Source organism: Camelus ferus, chromosome 18 (genome assembly GCF_009834535.1).
Source record: "Camelus ferus isolate YT-003-E chromosome 18, BCGSAC_Cfer_1.0, whole genome shotgun sequence".
Taxonomy (NCBI): domain Eukaryota; kingdom Metazoa; phylum Chordata; class Mammalia; order Artiodactyla; family Camelidae; genus Camelus; species Camelus ferus.
The window spans coordinates 3,735,039-3,755,499 of NC_045713.1; the positions used below are offsets into that span (position 1 = coordinate 3,735,039).

Sequence of the window (20,461 nt, forward strand, 5' to 3'; positions counted from 1 at the left end):
TACAGTTCTGTGAGTTATGGTAAATGCATACAGTTGCATGGTCACCATCACAATCATGATATAGAACAGTTCTATCACCTCCCCAAATTCCTTAGTGCCCCTTTGTAAGCACTAAATCCCTCCACCACCCCACTCCCAACCCTTGTAATCATATAGTATGTAGCCTTCTAAATCTGGTTTCATCCACTTAGCATAAGGTGTGTGAGGTTCGTCCATGTTACTAAGTGTATCAACAGTTTTTTATTGCTGAATAGTATTCCATTGTATGGGTGTACCCATTTATTCATTCATTCCCCAGTTACAGTGCACTTGGGTTGTTTCCAGTAAGAGCAATTATGAATAAACCTGCTGTAAACATTTGTGGGCTGGTTTTTGTGGGAACATAAGTTTTTCATTTCTCATGGGTAAACACGTAGGAGTAGGATTGCTGGTAAATGCATGTTTACTTTTATAAGAAACTGCCAAACTATTTTCTAAATTTTCTACACAATTCTGTATGAATGGTAGTTCTGCATCTTCACCAGAGCTTGATAGTGTCAAGCTTGTTTTTTACATCATGGTAATAGGTATCTCATTTTGGTTTTAATTTGCACTTCTCTAATAGCTAATGATGCTGAACATCATTTTATGTGCTTATTTGCCATCCATATATCTTCTTACCTGCAGGGTTTGTTCAAATTTTTTGACTGTTTTTAATTGGGTTATTTGTTTTCTTATTATTGAGTTTTCAGGATTCTTTGTAGTCAGGATTCAAGTTCTTTATCACATGTGTTTGGTAAATATTTTCTCCCAGTCTGTAGCTTGTCTTTCCGTTTTCATAAGGATGTCTTTTGAAAATCAGATGTTTTTAATTTTGATGCAACCTAACTTAGCTTATTTTTCTTTTACAGCTCATGGATATAGAAGCTACAACTAAGAAAATTTTGCCTAACCTGAACTCACAAAGATTTTCTCCTATGTTTCCTTCTGGCAGTATTTTAATTTTAGGCTTTGCTTTTAGGTCTGTGATCCATTTTGAGTTAATTTTTGTATAAGTTGTGAGGTATAAGTAATCAAGTTTTTTTTTTAATGGATGTTCAGTTGTTCCAGCACCATTTGTTAAAATGATTATCCTTTCTCCATTGAATTGCCTTTGCACCTTTTTCAAAAATCAACTGGTGTATCTGTGTGTAGGTCTGTTTCCAGTTTATAATGTTGTGAAGTGTGAAATACAGGATAAATTTTTTTCAAAATATTTCAGCCATTCTAGTGGATGTGTGGTTGCTACCAGTGAGGTTCCCCAGGAAACAGACTCAGAGATGGAGTTTAGCAAACAGGATGTTTATTAAGAAGTGTTCTTGAGATTAACACCTGTGGTCAGGAAGGAAACAGGTGCGAGCAGAGGGAGAAGGTGAGCCTCCCCTGACCCCAGAGGGAGCAGTAAAGCTGGAATGGCCCAAGTTGGCCAAAACGGCTGGTGGGGCCACAGATCCATGGAAGGGGATCTGAGCAATGCACCTTTGCATTCAATCACAGTAGGGGTATACTTGGGGTTTTAACTTGCACGTCCCTGCTACTAATGAGGTTGCATGCCTTTTCATATGCTTATTAGCCATTTGACCGTATATCTTTTTTGGAGGGGAGTCTGTGAGAGGATGATGAAGTAGCTTAGGGCCTTAGTAAGAAATAAGGCGCCCCTCTGGAGCCTCAGGCTCTGCACAGAGCACAAGGAAGCAGCCCCCAGGGTAGTGGAAAGCCAGACAGACATGGGTCCAAATCGGTCTTCCACTCCCTAGCCATATTCCCTGGGAGAGCAATTCAACCTCTCGGAGCCTCAGTTCATCCTCATAAAATAACTGAGATTGTGACTAGGGGTAGAAGAAGGAAAGGAAGGTGCTGTCCTGGCTAAACTCTGGTCCTCCAGGATGTCCAGTCAATTCCAGAGGACCAGGGAAGTTGCCCCCATGGGTCAGTTGGCAAAAGGGACCCAAGAGCTTCCCAGGAAGAGACTCAACCTGAGGGAAGAAAAATGTAATTTCCAAGTGGATGGAGCCAGATCAGTCCTTTAGGTTGACCCTGGGTTCAGCCCTATGGCGCCAGGTCTGAGTCCCAGGGGACGACAATACAAGAGAAAACTGGAGGAATCCGTTGTCTATTGCAGTGAAACAAACCATGCCGAACTTGGTGGCTTCAAACAACAAACATTTATTCTGTTCAGGAATCCACAGCGTGGGCAAGGCTCAGAGGGGACAGCTAATCTCCGCTCTAGGCGGCACCAGCTAGGGTGGCTGACTGAGGCTGGAACATCCACTTTTCAAGATGGTGCACTCACATGGCTGGAGGGTGGGTGCAAGCTGCAGGCAGAGACCCTCAGCTCCTTTCCAAGTGGGCCTCTCCATGTGCTGTTTGTGCTTCCTCCTAGAATGATGGCCAGGTCCCCAGGGCAACCATCCCAAGCAAACCGGTGGAAGCCACATCACTCTTTATGACCCACTGTATTACTTCTGCCATAGTCACAAATCCATCCAGATTCCAGGAGAAGGAGTCAGAGTCACATTGTATGAAGACCATGTGGGATGGGAGACACTGTTGTTACCATTTTTTTTGAAAATACAATGTGTGGCAAGCCCTGTCCCTAAGACATCTACACAATACTGAGAGCTGACACGGCACATTTCAGAGCTGTGTGACCACAGATAGCAAACCTAGAGGGACAAATGGGGAGAGGAAACTCCCTTTTAGGGTGATGGGGGTGGCTCAGAGGCCTGGGCTGTGGCCAAGCCAGCCTTCAACCTGGAGAGGTCCTAGGCCTTCTGAAGAGTAGAGGCCACAGCAAAAAGCTTGAGAGCAGCCATCCCAGCCTGAAAGCCAATCACAGGAGGAGGAAAATGGCGATACAATGTGACAGACGAATGTTCCTGAGCACTAGTGAGATACCTGCTAGGGCTCCTGGAAATAAACAGCAGCAACTTTGAAAGGTGAAGAGGTCCCATGAGAGCAAGAAGGAAAGAACACTGGTCCAGTTTTCTGTGGCTGCTGTAACAAATGACCACAATTTGGCAGCTGAAAACAACAAAGATTTATTCTCTCACAGGTCTGGAAGGCAGAAATCCAAAATCTGTATTACTGGGTAGAAATCAAGGTGCCATCAAGGCTGTGCTCCCTTTAGAAGCTCTAGGGGAGAATCCCGGTGGCTGGAATCTGATGGTGGCCAGCATTCCTTGGCTTGTGGCCACATGACTCTGATCTCCGCCTCTGCAGTCACGCCACATTTTCCTCTTCTTTGTGTGTCAACTATCCCTCTGCCTCTCTCTTGTAAAGATATTGTGATAACATTGGACCTACCTGGATAATCCAGGCTACTCTATCTCAAGAGCCTTAATTTAATCACATCTGCAGAGACCCCTTTTCCACATAAGGTAATATGTGCAGGTTCCAAGGACTAGCACTAGGATATCTTTAAGGGCCATTACCAGCCACCACAAGTACAGACACCGGGGTAAGTCTGGATGATCAGGAAGGAGGCTAAGGTCAGAGCAGGAGGGGCAGGGCAGAGAGCTATGTGTACAGAGTGAAGGGAGGAGGGGATGTCAACAGGAACCAACTTGGGGTCAGGAACCAAGGAGACAAGAGTAAGTCAGGAAGCCAGCCTGAGATGAAGCCAACAGTACAAGTCCTGACTGGTCCCCCCAGGCCAGAGCAGGAAACAGAGGACAAATGCCAGAATCCTACCATAAGGAGAGTGTGGGGTTGCACTGGAGAAGGCCACTGGGGCAGTGGGGGAAGGAAGGGTAAGCTACTCATCTGTCCTGACCTCTGGGCAAATTAGAAAACACATCCCTTTCTCAGGATGCTTCATTCTGTCCTCAGGAAATTATCATAATATACTGATTTTTTTGGTCTTTTTTCTTTCTTTCTTTCTTTCTTTTTTTTTTTTTTTTTGGTTGGAGGAAGGTAATTAGGTTTATTTATTTTAATTTTTTCTAATGGAGGTACTGGGGATTGAACCCAGGACCTTGTGCATGCTAAGAATACATTCTACCTCTGAGCTGTACCCTCCCCCTGCCCCCATAATATACTGATACTTTAAGAGCAAGCAATATCACTGCTTTGAGGAGAAAGTATTGTAATGAACACAAATCTAATGGGGCCCCTTAGAGGTACCCAAGCTCGCACCACTGTATGTGTTAGAATATGCATGTCCAGTAGAGGGTGAGAACCAGGGCGAGTGATGTCAAGGAGCTCCCAGGTTTGAATGCGAGGCTGGATGTCCCAGGGATGGGCTCTGATGCTGCCGATGTCTGGGTTTTTACAGCCATCTATCCATCATCCATTTGTCTATTTCAGTGATCTAGCTCCAGTGAAATGATCAGGATGGGGTGGGCAGATGAGCAGGGGTGAGGGTCTTGAAGGCTGTTTTATTTGGTGCTGATGGTGTGATTCCAGGGCAGAGTCATAAATGTGAACATCCCCCAGGACCGGTAGCAAGTACGATTTCCTCTGAGGTCTCAGAGCTCAACTTCACTGTCCAATGACACTGCCATTTATTGACCATCTACCCAGTGCCAGGCACTGCCCTCTTAGCCATATCATCCTTCATCCTTACCTCAACCCTGCTGTGACAGTGTTATCACCCAGCTCCATTCTACAGATAATGAAACTGAGGCTTCGAGAGAGTGATTTGCATGGGGATACACAGGAAGGAAGCTACAAGGTTGGGATTTACCCTGGGTTGCCTGGGACTCCACGCCACCCCCCACCAGGAGATGGGCAGTTCCAAGCTGAGAAGGCCATGGCAACAGGCCTGTGCACTCGGCCTCCTGCGCCTGGGTCCAGACTTCCATCTCCTCAGGCCTGAGGTGTGGACAATGCCTGACCCACTCACTCTGTTTGGGAGCCGAACAGTAAATTAAAGGGCTTCATTATCTCATTTGAGAGTGGAATAAAACACTTTGGAAAGGCTGGTGTGAATTAAGTGCAATCAAGTTCTGAAAGGTTCTCCGTTGCTGGAAGGAACGTCCTCTGATAAATTGCTCTTTTCACCGAGATGTGGCTAATATCTCATGAGCAACCCCAGCAGTGTCCACTGCAGATGTTTCTGCATCTTCACAGAGGATTTTAAAGAGACCAGATTCCTTCCCAAGGGAGCAAATCACCTTTGCAATATCCAAAAGGAGGTCCTGGGTCTAACTCCCTCTGCTATGACCTGCCAAGAAGGAACACTGGGGCTGCTTTGGCTCTACGGTCACCCAGGAACCCCAGGATATCCCCACTTGCCAGTCACCACACGTGCATCCTGAGTCACTCCACAAGACTTGAATGGACACCATCCCAGGGAAGGCCACACACCACCCAGCGCTGCCCTCCTTGAGCTTACAATCCAAATTAGGCTGTGTGTTAGTTCCACAGGACTCAGCTATGGTTGTCCTGTCCCAATGACTTAATGACCAACATCTCACCACCTTCCTGGGAAGCAGCCATCCAGACACTTGCATTTTAGTGATCATGAAACTGACGCATAATTTAACCCAAATCACACCTCCAGAGTCAGTTCCCAGAATATTAAAAAGCTGCAGAGGGGCCAGCCTTGGACACAGGTAAGAACAACAGCAACAATTCACACCCACTGGGCTCTTCCCCTTGGCCAGGCCTGGACTCAGCACCTACACACACCACCTTGAGTTCTTAAAACACCCCCAGTTTACAGATGAGGAAACTGAGGCACTGGGGTGTGATTAGCAGGGTGTGGAAGCCTCTCAGCCTCTATCATCCACCATGTCAACATGCAGTCCGGTCCTCAGTCACAGATAATGACAAAAAAGAAAAAAGAAAAAGAAAAAAAAATGCTGAAAGGGCACAGGTTGAGAAATATATAGGAAGGGGTGGGGGAGGCAGGAAAAAAGTATGGAAGGAAATGATCCAAAACAGAGAGAGAGAGAAGACAGAAAGACTCAGTGGCCTCCTGTCCTGCCCCAGCCCTGCCCAAGGATGGCACAAGAGAAAGAACGGAGCTCCTGCTGTCACCATGGTACCTAACAATCACTCACTGAGTCAACCAGTGTTCCTTAAGTAGCACCAAGTGCCCGGCCCTGCTGCAGGCCTTGGGAGACCCAAGAAAAGCTGTGCCCATAGGCTTCCCTCCTCCTGACCAGCTCCCAGCCTCAGTCTCCCCATCTATAAAATAGGCATATGAATCCCTGGCTCTCCAGAGAATCTGATGCAATGCACAGACAGCAAGGAGAAGCCCTAGACACACCCCCTTCTTTCCTTTCCTCCTTCACTGAGGGAGCCTCAAGTCAGGAAGAAGTAAAGTAGAAGCCACAGAGGGAGCCTGACCTTTGGGCCAGACTGCCAAAGAGCTGCCCATCTAAGCATTCACTCATTCACTCAACAAACATTTACTGAGCAGCTACTGAGCATCTACCGAGTGCCAGGAACAACACTGGATGCTCTCCCAAAGGCACTCTTTCATTTAATCCCCATGCACACATGCACACAAGCACATCCTATGAGAGAGGCACCATTATGCTCATTTTACAGATAAGGAAATCAAAGCAGAGAAAGATGAAACTTGCACAGCCCAGAAGGGGATAGAGGCCAAATTCAGACTAGGCCTGGTCCTCTAGGATGAAGTGTTGGTTGGTTGGTTGGTTGGTTTCCCATACCCCACACTCTCTACCTTGGTGAGGCCAAGTGATGCTTCGTGTCTCTGTCTAAGTGTGGATTTGCAGCAGAGAGGCTGGTACTTGGTGTCTGGGGCCCCTGGGAAGGCTGGGCAGGCCTGAGAGCACCAAGGAAGGAAGAGCCTGTGCCTGAGATCAGGATAATGACTGATGGGGATTAAGCTATGATAGTTTATGTTAATTCAGTCCAATGCACTTTGGGGACCATCTTTTCCTGTGTTGGGGTGTAGGCAAGCATGTGGGAGAAGCATGTCTAGAAGAGAATCAGAGAAATCTCTTCTTCCTGCAGTCCTGTGGAAAAGTGTAGGAAAGGGAGGTGGCTAAGGCCTGGGCTTCCTCAGAATAAGCCAACAAGGCATCCATTTCAACAGGCTCCTCCCCTGCTCAAGAATCTTCAATGACTCCCCATGGCCTTCAGTGTTTATCAAGCCCAGAGAAGGAAGTTCAAGGTCAGCTCATCTAGTGACTACGGAAGGATCCAGAAAGAACCTGAGCCCCAAATAAAGATGCCCCTTAGTTCTCCTGACCCTCCCCTCTCTCTCTTCTTTTTCCCACTCCTACCCCATCTGAGCAGCCCATGCTGGTAAAGCCCATGATAGGCCATAGCTGTGAAAGTGAAAAGTTCTGCCTGTCCTTGGGCATTGCTTTCTTGGGTCCAGAGACTCCAGACTTAAGAATAAGGGGCTTCTGGCATCTACATTCCCACATCCCACCCTGCCACAGCAGGGTGACTGAGGCCTGGAGAGCTGATAAAGAACAGAGGTCCAAGCTCCTCAAAGCAGAACAGGGCCAGGGCCTGGGCCTGGGTAGTATCTTTACCAAGTGCTCTGGTGATTCTGACACCAACCACAGTTTAAGAACCATTGCTCTAGGGCAATGCTGCCCAATAAAAATACAATGCAAGCCATACATGACGTTAAAGTTTAAAAAGTAAAAAAGAAATAGATGGACTTAATTTTAATAATATATTCTATTTAACCCATTATCGAAAATATTATTATTTCAACGTGTGATCAGTATAAGAAATTATTAATGAGATATTTTACATTTTTTTTCCATACCAAGTCATTGAAAGCCAGGGTGTACTTGACATTTATGGCTTATCTCCAGTCAGATGCATAATTCTCATCCACAAGACTCAATCCATCTATACTTGGATTTCATAGATTTCCATAACCAAATTGTTTCAAAGTACTGTCACCAACTCATCCTGGTTTACTTACACACTGGTTTTAAAACTCGAAGTCCCACATCCTGAAAAGCTCAGTCCCAGGAAAATCAGGACAGTTGGGCAGCCTCTTCCAAGCATATTTGAATGTTTTCCAGTGACTGAATCGAATATCAGTTTTTAATTTTAAATTAATTAAAATGAAGTACAATTAAAGCTTCAGTTTCTCGTGGCACTAGCTCCATTTCAAGTGGTCAACAATCATGTTTGGCCAATGGCTACCATATTGGAGAGGCTGGGTGTAGGAGCCAGGGGCCTCTTTCCCTTCACATAAGACCAACTATGGAGGATCCGGGTTTTCTTAAGAGGGATGTGGTTTGCTTGTGGCCCCTAAAGGAGTTATAGTGGGATAGGGACACAGCATAGAACAGCTACCCTGGCAACACAACGAGGAAGGAATGGACATTATGAGGCCACTGCAACCATCTAGGACAGGGAAGTTGTGTCCAGAGGTGGGAACATGGTGGTCAAGGTGGAGAGAGAGGACTGGGGTGTGCAGAATATAAAATCATTCAGACTTGGTGATTGATTAGATATTGGGAGGGGGTAGGGGCAGGAAGCAAGAGGTATCAATCAAGGATAATTCCCTGGTCAACTCCATCTGTCCCCACCCCCTCATCAACACCACCAACCAGGTTGATTCTAGGATGTTCCAGTAATCTATTGATGCTTAAATGTAGTGGCTTAGAACAACAATAACTTTTATTATTATCTCTCATGGATCTAGATGCTGACTGGGCTCAGCAGAGAGATTCTTGCTCAAGGTCTCGCGTGTGTTTGTGTCAAGAAGCTTTCTTACTATATCTGGTGGTGATACTATCAGCTGGAACTTCAGCTGGAGCTATTGGCTGTCATACTGCCATGGGCCAAATTGTGTCCCCTCCTCCAAAACTCATATTCAAATTGTGTCCTAACCCCTAGTACCTCAAAATACGACTGTATTTGGAGATAGAGTCTTTAAAGAGGTATTAAGTTAAAACAAGGTCATTAGGGTAGGTCCTAATCAATTTGACTGGTGTCCTTATAAGAAGAAGAGATTAGGACACAGATACATATACAGAGGAAGGACCATGTGAAGCCACAGGGAGAAGGCGGCCATCTACAAGCCAAGGAGAGAGGCTTCAGAAGAAACCAACCCTGCCAACACCTTGATCTTGAACTTCTAGCCCCTGGAATTGTGAGACAACAAATTTCTGTTGTTTAAGTGCCCCAGTCTGTGTTACTCTGTTACACAGCCCTACCAATACAAATGCTCACTTGTGATCTGTCCATGTGGTCCACACTTCCTCACAGAATGGCAGATGGGTTTAGAGAGTGAGCGTCCCAAGAGGACCAGGTGGAAACAGGATCACCAGGTATGACCTAGTTTCAGAAGTCACTGGTGTCATTTCCTCTGGAGTTGCAGGCCTACTCAGATTCAAGAGGAGAAAACACTGGCCCACCTCCTAATGAGACGGTGATCAATGTCGAGTTGCGAGAAGAGCATGCCGGATGGAAGATCTCGTTGTGGCCATCTTGGAAAATACAACACGCCCTAACAGGCTGGGAACTTTAGGGACTGGCGATGATGTCATTAGCCAAGATAGGGATTACAGGAGGAAGAGAAGGTCTGGGGTGGGTTAGAAAATGAGGTAAGGTTTGAACAGGTCAGTTTGGCCCAAGCCTGTGAACATTCAGGTAGAAGTAACCAATTGCTAGGAAATTAGATATGTGAATCTGGGCCCTGTGGACATGTTCTGAGTGGAAACTGTCAATTTGGGGGGCCATCAACATATTAGAAGCCAGAGACTGAGTCCACCCACAATGTGAGAGAAGATGACGGTTGAGGGAAAGCATTAGCCATCTATTTCTACATAATAAAACCATTCCAAATATTAGTGGCTAAAACAACTGCAGCTGAACCTTGAATAAGGCGGGGATTAGGAATTGTGGCCCTCTGTGCAGTTGAACATCTACTTATAATTTATAATTGGCCCTCTGTATACGTGGGTCCTCCATATCCACGGCTCTGCATCCACGGATTCAACCAACCATGGATCACATAGCACTGCATTATTCACTGTCAGAAAAAATCGGCATATAAGTGGACTCAGCAGTTTAAACCTGTTGTTCAAAGGTCAGCTGTATTTATTATTTTTCTGTAGGTTGGTTGGGTAGTCGTCCTGATTTCACCTGTCTTATTCATGTGGCCAGATTCATCCAGACAGTGAGCTAGAAGGTCCAATATCATGTCACTCACATGTCTGATTGATGCCAGCTGTTGACAAGAGGCTGGGCTCAGCTAGAACAGCTGGAACACTTGGGTCTCTCTTTCCATGTGGCCTTTCATTTGGGCTTCTTTATAGTGTGATGGCCTCAGGGCAGCATCCTAAGTGGGCAAGTCTCAATACAAAGGACTACAATAGCTAAGACATGGAAGCAACCTAAATGCCCATTGACAGATGAGTGGATAAAGAAGATGTGGTGTATATACACATTAGAAGCCAGAGACTGAGTCCACCCATAATGTGAAAAAAGGTGATGTATATATACAATGGAGTATTATTAAGCTATAAAAAAAAGAATGAAATAGTGCCATTTGCAGCAATATGGATGGATCTAGGGATTATCATATTAAGCGAAGTAAGTCAAAGAGAGAAATCAAATGTATGATATCACTTATATGTGGAATCTATGCACAGGACTTACCAAGCACATTTGCTACCAAGCTAAGACCTCACTGGGCAAAGAAAGTCACACAGACAAACCCAAAGTCAGTGTTGGATGCCTTACCACGAGGCATGATTCGCTGGCAGCTATTTCTGTAAAAATACACCTCTACTCATTTTAGGGTTGCGCAGAAAAGAAACCAAAGATAGAAAACCGGAAGAACCAGGAAAGGCCCAGAAGAACGCAATGCTAAGGAATCAAGAAATGAGTGAATTCCACAAGAACATGCCAAGCCAGGACTTGCGTGACCTTGGGAATGAATGTCTCACTCTAGCCCCAACCTGAAACTATCCTCTGGATTTGGCAACACAGAGGGCAATTTCTTCAACATCCCCACATTCACTTCAGGAGTCAATGTCACAAAAATCTTAAGCACCAAATACAGCTCAGTGAAAACAATTCTGTAAATCTAACAAACATGGTCTAAATTTGCAAACTTTACAACAGTCTGGCTTGATTAACGAGAAAGCCCTGTGTTTGCAAATGTTTTGACCAAGGCGCACAGAAAGAAATACCTTTGCATCGAGATCCAGTGCATGCATGCTCACAGATGCACACACATGCCTGCGTGCACACACGTACACAAGTGGCCAAAAAAAAGTTTCCTGAAACATAGAAAAGATAATAGTAACCTACTAGGTCCAAAGCTCTGTGTCCCTTTCTATTCAATTGTATTTATTTTTTAATGCTAGTCATGCCTTGCTAAATTGATTTCACCTCCCACCCACTCATGAGTCATGGCCTGCAGATTAAAAAATACTAACTTAGGCCATCCAGAGCAGAAGTCAGAAAACTGACCAAATCCTGCCTTTAGCTGTGTTTATTTGGTTTCACCTGTTGGTTGTTGTTGTGTTTTTTTTTTTTTTTTTTAATTTATTTAATGGAGGTAGGTACTGGGGATTGAACCCAGGACCTCGTGCATTAGCTAAGCATCTGCTCTACCATCACTGAGCCATACCCTCCCCCTGGTTGTTTTTGCAAAAAATGAATTTTATGCCTTCAGGCTGGCCTCCTTTCTCCTACATACTTCCAAATGTCTGATACCCAATGCTTCACACATCTTCACACTTGCCTGGCCCCTGGATGCATTTTTGTTTGGGCCTTATAGAGCTCTAGATGCTAAAGGAATAGATGTATGCATTTATGCATTCCATAAATATTGAATGCATGACTCTCACCTGCCAGCCACATTTCAGGCACTGGGAAGACAGCGGAGAGCAGACAAAAATCACTGCTTTCATGAAGCTGAGATTCTAGAAGAGGGAGACAGACAAGCAAATAAGAAATTATATTCTTTATTAGATGGTGATAAATTCTTTAGTGAAAGTAAAGTGAGAAGGGGCTCAGCACGCTTCAAGAGCTCCCAGAACTGCAGGATTCAGCTCCTTTGTGGAAACGAGGAAGCCTGTTCCTACCTAACAGAGGGCTGAGAGAGGAATGTGGGAGAGTATGGCCAGAATCTTCCTCAAAAAGAGAGTTCCCAGACGGCCCCAGCAGGTAAACCTGATCCATCACGTCCCCAAATTACTCTGCTAAAGAGCAAAGCACCAGTAACTTTAACCTAGAAAATTTCAAAACCTGTCAGCCATTAAGGGGAAATCATCGCAAGACACAGTCACGGGCACACTGCACTGGCCTAGGGTGGGAAGCCCTTCGGTGTATGTTAGACTTCTCACTAATTCGGTCTTCCCAGTCCCCATCACCCTCTCTCCCACATGATAAACGGCCACCTCATTAGCTCTGCACACATGACCCTCTCGACTGGACTCCTGGTGACTGCGCCTGCCTTATCTCTTGCCTCTCCTCCCTCACATTTTCCGCTCCAGCAAAGCCAAACACAGCCCCGTGCGGGCTTTCACGCTTCTGTGCCTTTGGACACGCTGTTCCTTCTGCCTGGAAGGCCACCCGCCTCCTTCCCCGCGCGCCCCCTCCCCCTCCTCTGCAAGCTCCCATTCATCCTTCAGAACCCAGCCTGGATGTCCCCTCCTCCAGGAAACCCTCTGAGATCCCCCGGCTCCATCTCTGTCCCCAGCACCTCTCTCTGTGTTGCTTCTCTGCACTGTAATTACCGGTCTCTCCAAATCTCCCCCTCCCAGACTGGGGCCTCCTCCGGCGCGGGAGTTGTTTGGGCCACTCGCTTTGCACCCAAAAGCGCCTAGTCCCGAGCTCTGAGTAACAGAGCTTGCACCCAGGTTCAGGCTGACTCGCAAGGCCCCCGTTTCTGTCCTCCGCCTCTCAGGTGGCCCAGGGTCGGGTGGAGGGGGGCGCGCTCGCGCACTTTCTCCTCACCCGGCCGGCCCCTGACATCAGCAGCCGGCTGCGCCTGGGCGGCGCGACTACAAGTCCCGGCACGCCCCGCGGCGGCCGCGCATGCCCAGCGGGCCGGCGTTTGAGTGGCAAGTTGTTTGTTACAGCGAACACCAGCTGCTCTCCGCGCCGGGCGCCGCGCGCCGCTGCTCCGCCAGCGCTGCCGCCCTCGCCCGCCGCCGCCCGCCCGCCCGCCACCCGCCGCCCGCGGCCCCTCGCGGCTTGGCGGGCCTCCTCTTTGTCCGCCCCGGCCTGCCCGGCTCCGAGGCCCCGGTCCCCGGGCCGGCTGCCCGCGGCGCTCGGTGCCGGCTGGGCTCGCAGGGGGCGGGGGCCGCGGCTCGCCCCCCGCGGATGAGCCGCCGTGGAGCGCGGGCGGACGATGGAACTCCACATCTTGGAGCACCGGCTGCAAGTTGCCAGCGTCGCCAAGGAGAGTATCCCGCTCTTCACCTACGGCCTGATCAAACTTGCCTTCCTGTCCTCCAAGACCAGGTGAGCGCGCGGGGACGCGGCGCCGGCCGGGGAGAGACAAAGAGGCGCACCCGGGCGGCTGTCCTCGCCGCCGCGGCTCGGAAAACAACTTCGAGCCCCGGGGAGCGCCCCCGCCCCACCGCTCGCCTTGTGTTTGACAAAGCCACCCAATCTGCCCTCCAACAGGGTCCTTTCACCCCGACCCCCCCACCAAGATGCACCCCTGCCGCTGTCTCCCCATCTCAGCCCCCTCCCATTCCCTCCCCGAGATCCAGAGGACCGGGGAGGCAGCTGTAATGAATCCGTGAATGAATGAATGAACGAACGAATGAATGAATGAAAAACAGGTGTGGGGACGCGGCAGTGTAAAAAACAAACTAACGCCCCCCATCCCCCAATCCCTCGGTTGGGCCGGCCCCCGTCGCCAGGGCGGGGGAAGGGATTCTGCTGAGCGCGGCTACCCAGAGCAGAAAATCATAAAATCATTAGTGGGTGTTTATCTGAAGGTGCCTGCGAGGATTGCAGACGGCGCGGGAGGCTGGGGGAGGGCAGAAGAGGGGGCTGCGGGTGAGGGTCGCTGTGGTTCTTTCTCTTCGGGGTCCGGGAAGGTGGAGGGGGGGGTGTTTTGCCGAACCGTGAAAGGGGGAGGAGCAGGCGTGTTTATGGCTCTGCCTTGAGGCTGGGCTTGGATGCTGCAGGGGGAAAAATAGTTGAAGGCCTTGGGAGGTTGGAGAAAAAAAAACCAAGTTGGATTTTTCCCAATGCCAGGTCAGGGTCTGATTTTGTTAGTCCCGAGTGGGTACTTGGATTAGGGTGTTTTATTTGTTTGTTTTTAAGGAGCGGGAGACCAGTGGAGTGTGAGTGTGAGCTAGCCGCTGTAACTTAAATTCCTTGTTTGTCCACCATTGTGACTGTTTAAAGGGATGAAGTTGTTGCTGGTTGGGTCTTCCGCGGGTTGAGGCAGAGGTGTTCCTCCTTTGCAAAATGAATGAATAAAGTACAGGTCAAGGTTAACGTTAAAATGATGGGCCCCTAGGGTGCCCCCTTGGGCGCTGAGCTCAGGGAGCTCCGGGGATGTGAGGAAATAATTCATTCAGAGCCTCTTATCTGCCTGTTAAAGTTCTTGCCTGGAAATCTCACTTTGATGTGTGTATCTGAGAGGGCAGCTCAGTCCCGCCATTGTTTGCGAGATATAGTGAGAGCTAGTGGCATCTTGTTTACTTTCTTCTCCGGCTGCTTGGTGGGGTATGGAGGGTTGAGATCCTCACCTTCTCAGGGCCAGGGCTCCTTTGATTGCAAAGGTAATTATTAAACAGGTTATTTGAAAACAAAAGCCAGCAGCTCAGATCCTGAACCTTCCCCTCCTCCTTGCCCCCCCCCAACCCCCTCTGGCTGCTGACACCCACCCATCCTGCATCTTCCTGCACTCTGCTCCCCACCCCCAAGCCTGTCTTGAGATTCCCAGGCTGGTGGTAAGAGAAAACGGCCTTGTTTTTCCAACCCTTGGCCGGCAGCCCCCGGCAGCCCCCTGGCTGGTTTCTCAGCTACCATTCAAACCGCCGACCAGGATGATGACTCAGGCTGTCGCTCTGCGGGGCCTGGGTGCTAGAAGGAGGGTGCACTTGGGGGCTTCTTAGAAAGGCAGCAAAGGGGCACTCCCTCTGCCCCTTTCTCTTTGTGAAGGGACTGGCCCTCTTTCAGCCCCCACCCCAGGGTCCAGTTTAGGGGACTCATAGGTAGGAATTTCTGGGGGGTCAGCCCCTGCTGACCGGTCTGACGATGGAAACCCCACTCCTCCGTGGGCCCCGCTTCTCCCTCTCCTGCAAGAGGCAGCTGGTCTGAGGCCCAGGTGACCGACCAGTCCAGTCTCAAGATGACTCAGAGGTCAAAGGTCACCTCTATGTCTCCAGGGTCTGGCTCTCAAAGGTGCTGAGCATATTTGTCAAATGGCCAAAGGCCTGCCTCCCCAGCACTTTGGGCCAGGACACTGACTTCGGTTGTGACCAACCCCTTCATTGCCTGTGTGACTGTGGCAAGATCCCTCTCCTCCTCTGGCTCTCACTTTGTCCATCTGTAATGGAGACAGCACCACTTGGCCCGCTCAGTTTCACAGGGCTGCTGTGTGTGTAGCAGGGAATGACTGTGGAAACTGGCTTTATTGGAAGTGGAACGGTGATGGGGTGTGGATATATTATTTAAGCGATTTTCAGTGATCGGTCATCCATGTAGAACTTTTGGTCCTTTTTGATTGTTCCATCAGTACGTGCCCCCAAGTGGTGGCCCATAACCCTGTCGTTTTGGTCACTGTGCTGCCTGTTTACAAGTTTCCGACCCCTCCCTGGAAGAGCCAATCCTTGCCATGGCATTTGAGACGTTTTGGGATCTGGGTCCAGAGTCCTCATCTTCAGTCACTCTGGCAAATACTCTGTGACCCACAATTTGCTTTCCTTTACACCTCCCTGCTTTAATACTTTCATCTCTTCCTGGAACCTCCTTCCCACCCACCCACCACCAGTAAATTCCTTTTCAACCCTCAAGATCTAGTGCTATCACCCAAAACTTTCCTGAACCTCCATTCCCTCCACCCCCAGCAGACTCAGTCACTTCCTCCCTCTTATGCCTACCTGGGTGGAGGCTTGGGGAAGGATGTGGCATTGGTAGATACCTACTCCGTATAGGGGTGCAGCTGGGTTCAAGGGATGCTGAGATACCCTACCTCTCCTTCTTCAAAGCCCAGAGCCTGATGGGAGAGAAGGATGAGGTGATCACAATACAGCAGGAAAGAGAATGTCTAAAGGGTAGAAAAAGGATCTGGGGGACTGCCTGGGGGAGCCTAGAAGGCTTCCTGCAGGAGGTGGCACTACATCTTCGGGCTTTAAAAAAATAGGAATTAGCTAGATCCTGGCCCGGGATCCTGTGCATGGTACAACCCTGTGAATTAGATTTTACACCTGCTTTGCAGTGAAGGAATCTGAGTCTCAAAGATTGAGTGACTCATTCAAGGTCACACTGTAAGTGGTAGAACTAGGATCTGAATCAGCATCTTTTTGGCTCAGACTCAGAGATTTGCTATTAGAGGTTCCAGAGACACCCATATTCAACAGTTATGTCCAGCCCTGTATTTGCAGCATACTGTTCTAAAGCTTCAGGGGCAAAGGATGGAACCTGTAGGCTTTCCACATCCCTTCCGCCCTGCCTCTGTGGGCCTTATCTTCTGCCAGGAATGCTTGTCCCTCATCACCTCCCATCTAGACTTTCTACTTCCTCCCCTTAACTTTCATCGCTTCTCAACTTTCATCCATAACAGTGTATCCTTTGCTTGTCTTATTCTCCTATCACCTCGATTATAACCCTTACTCTCAGGAAGCTTTTTGTGCGTCTTTTTATCCACTGCTTCCCCGCCGCCACCCCCCACCCCCCAAGTATCCGAGATAACAGAGCTGCCATTGATTTCACCATCTATTCCAAAGAGGTGAAGACACTGGATTTGGAAAAGTAAAGTGGCTTGCTCAAGGTCACACAGCTGGGAAAAAACAGAACTGGGATTTAAACCAGGTCCTTTCTCCACTGTGCTTAGCACACTGCTTTGTAGGCACTTAGTAACTGCCTATTTGATGGATGTCTGACTCGTGTAGAGTGACCCAGATTTCAGCCAGAGTCTCTTATGAGTGCCTTGGGGGCTGGAAGAGGCTTGGCAGGCAGAATCACACCTGGAGAAGCAAGGCCCAGTCCCCCTGCCCCAACTCTCAGGGCAGCATCTGGATATGACTGGAATAGGGCACAGAAGCCAGGCTGAGTACACTTATTCTAGGCACAACGCTGGAGTGCAAGACCTTGGGTGAGCAGAATCAAGGCTGTCATAGAGCTTCCCTTCAGCCCATGATAACCTGCAGTTCTGTACCTGACTGAGGGCGTGCTACAGCCCACTACACTGCTCCAGTCTCACAGGTTATTTCTTCCATGTATGCACACAGATACACACAGACACACACACATACGCCCTGTAGTGTCTCCAATCTCAGGCCTTTGTTCTGTCTGCCTGGAATGTCTCTCCTTGCTCTACCCACTTTGTCCACCTCATTCTTTTAGGTTCCATTTTAGCCTCACCTCCTCCAGGAAGTCTTCCCTGAGTGCACAGCTGAGCTCAGACCCTTTCTCTGTTATGATGGGCTTAATCTCAAGAAGATGTAACATGACCAGCCATGGAATATCAGCAAGATCCTTTGGGCTGCAAATAAGTTGGCCCAAACAGTAAGAAGTGTGAACTTTGCGAGATAAGAGATTATAAGTCAGGCTGCTCGAGGGTTGGTGATTTAAGGGCTTGATGATGTCATCAAGGACCCAGTCTTTCTCTTTGAGGCTGTAGAATGGCTGGGGTAGCTCCAGGCATTATGGGCAGTTGCAGGAAGGCATGGTGGAGGACCCAGAGGATGGAAAAGGCAGTTGCCTCCAGGGTGTCTCTGAGAAAGCCTTTCCAGGAATACACCCACACCTCATATGCAGACTTCCTCATCTCACTGGTCAGAACTGGGTCACATGAGCATGCCTCCACCAATCACTGACACAGGAAATGAGACCATCACGGACCAATCAGGATCCACCAATGCAGCTGAGGCCGGCTGCCTTGGGGCTCCTGTCCACTGGGAAGTGGGGCCCCCTGGGACTTTCCAATTTGCTTTCTGTGAAAGTGGGAATAATTAATACATGTATACATGTTTGAAAAAAAAAGAATGACAAGGATAATAGCTGACACTTATAAGGCATTTACTACATTCCAGGCACTATTCCAGGCACCATACATCTGTTCATTTAATCCTCACTACCACCCTCTAAAGTTGGAGCTAGATGGTGCCCCCATCTTGCCCCCATCTTACAGATGAGGACACCGAGGAACTTGAGCGCCTAAGGACACACAGAAGTGGCAGAGCTGGGATTTGAACCCGGGAAGTCTGGCATAGACCTGTCCACCTGGCCAGGTCTAAAATCATACTGGTTTGGACACCCCCTCCCAGGGGCCACTTAGCAGAGGTGTCTCTGAGAGGCCATAGCAATGAAACAGGGATGAGGGCAAGATCATTGTCCTTAAATGCAAGTTCAGATGGCAGGAAGCTGCAGCACCCTCTTTTTTTGCCCATGAAATGCTTGTATCTAGAAAGTCCATCTCATTTGATTGGCAAAAAGGAAAAAAAAAAAAAAGACACTTAAGTAATAGGCAGTAAGCACGTGCTCCCAGAAACCCACCCTGTCCACCTGGACTGGATTCACCATCTGCAAGTCTTGGGTATGGTTTGGCCTGCAATCGTTCATCCACGGTGCTGCCTCTGGGAAATCTTGCCAACATGCTATCATGAGCACTAGAGACTTGAGGCATTTACAGGAGAAAAGCTCAAAATTGCAAAAAGTCCTTCCAGAGTCCACTGTTTTCCTGAGTGCCAGAGGCCAGGCCACTGCTTGATCGCATTAGGGACAGGCAGGCTGGCAGGGGAGTTAGCGCCTGCAACTCTGGACTGGAGTGGAATCCCAGCACCCCTACGTCCTGGCGGCAGCATGTTAGACAAGGTGCTTGACCCCTCTGTGCGCTCAGTTTCTAAACAGTGATCGTGCCCACTGCCTAGGTTGTGTTGAGGACTTAGACAAACCATGACAGGCACTTTGAATGGAGCCTGGTCCACTGCAAACTCTAGTAACAGCTGAGAGAGAAAACGCCCTGTTGAAGCTGGCTGCTGAGTCTGTGGAGGCAGTTTGAAAAGCCTAGGGTGAGGAGACTTTTTAAGGCTCCTTGCACACGCACGATCATACTGATTCTAGGAAGTGGAGATTCTGTCACTGCCCTCCAGGAACCTAGCCAAGGAAACTAATCATTTAGGGCCTCCAAAAGGGGCTGTGAAATTGCCATAGCACCCCAGAGCTGTAAGCAAGTAAGGCTTCCTAGAGGAGGCGACAGTGTGAGCTGAGTCTGGGTGGAATGGGAAAACATCAGGAGGTGGAGGTGCTGGGGATAAAGGAAGACAGACCAGGCAGGGAGCAGGAGTGGGTGGGCACAGATGGATCAGAGGAGGGGTGCAGGTGGGGATATCAGAGTGGGCATTTCCCATGCCCTCCTAGGGCAGCCGTGGCCTGTTGCTGTCGCAGAGGAAGGTGCTTGCTCAGCCCCGGCTCCCAAGCACCAGGTATGGGAAGCACAGGATTGTCCCTGGCCTGTCCCATACCCAGCTGCTCAGTGTGGTCCACCCTCTTCACCTGGGCCCATGGCCTTTGCCATGGCCAGTCCTTCACATCTCTCCCCTGAATTATCCAAATAGCATCCCCACCAGTCCTGTCTGCCTCCAGGGCAGTGCAAATGGTTAGCGTGGCCAGAGCCCTCTGGACAGGAAGAACCGCAGGAGCAAAGGCCAACAGGCTGGAAAGAGACAGGTGTATGCAGAGCACATGCTGCAACTTGTGGCCAGTGTGACCACAGCTTGGGGTGCAAATTGGCATGTTTTATTCATGTAGAAACCCTGCAGCATGCCCTTGCTATGTGCAGGGGGAGACACAAAAGGAGCTTCTGTCTGGGGAGAAGAGGGTGTGTTCTCTGTGAAAGGTGAGAGGCCCGAAGGCCCAGGAGCAGGGAACAGCTGGTACTGCGAGGGCCAGGGGGAGGCCCTGTGGCCCCACCGGAGCTTGCTTCCCTCTGAACCCCTGACCGTGTCTCTGCCTTGCTCAAAAACCTTCTCAGACTGCCCCCTGGGCCTGGTTTACTCCCCTTACCTGGCATTATGAATATTCCTTAGTCTGACTTCTTCTGTCCTCTCTGGCATTGCCCCATCTCTATGCCACACATGCCCTATTTTTATAGTAAGCGTGATAGTTTTTAAATTTCCCAGATTCTTGGACATTCTTCCCTTCAAAAGCTAGAGCTCCTTTGCCTTTAAGTGTGGGGTCTGGATTAGTGCCTTTCTTCTAAGGACCGGAAGATGGCAGAAGGAATGCTGCGAGGCCTCTGAGGCTGGGGCATGAAAGGTTGGCTTCTGCCTGGCACTGCTTTGCTCCGTCTCTCTCTTGCTCTGTGGGAAGCCAGCTGCCATGTTGGAAGGACACTCAA

The 20,461-nt window shown here is 49.0% G+C and overlaps 1 protein-coding gene and 1 long non-coding RNA gene across 2 annotated transcripts in view; one reads left to right on the forward strand and one right to left on the reverse strand.

Moving 5' to 3' along the window:
• Window positions 1-1,304: 1,304 nt before the first annotated feature.
• LOC106729138 lies at window positions 1,305-12,926 on the reverse strand. Its single transcript, XR_004312513.1, has 4 exons — window positions 12,669-12,926; window positions 11,778-11,852; window positions 11,115-11,204; window positions 1,305-2,483 (listed from the first exon to the last, which is right to left on the reverse strand). It is a non-coding gene; the product is annotated as an uncharacterized LOC106729138 (long non-coding RNA).
• A 218-nt stretch (window positions 12,927-13,144) lies between these two features.
• Window positions 13,145-20,461, forward strand: part of CASTOR2 (cytosolic arginine sensor for mTORC1 subunit 2) — a 51,284-nt gene continuing 43,967 nt past the window's right edge. Inside the window, exon 1 of the mRNA XM_032459501.1 lies at window positions 13,145-13,398. Coding sequence (XP_032315392.1) covers window positions 13,286-13,398 — 113 coding nt within the window. The 5' untranslated portion in view covers window positions 13,145-13,285. The remainder of the gene's footprint in view (window positions 13,399-20,461) is intronic.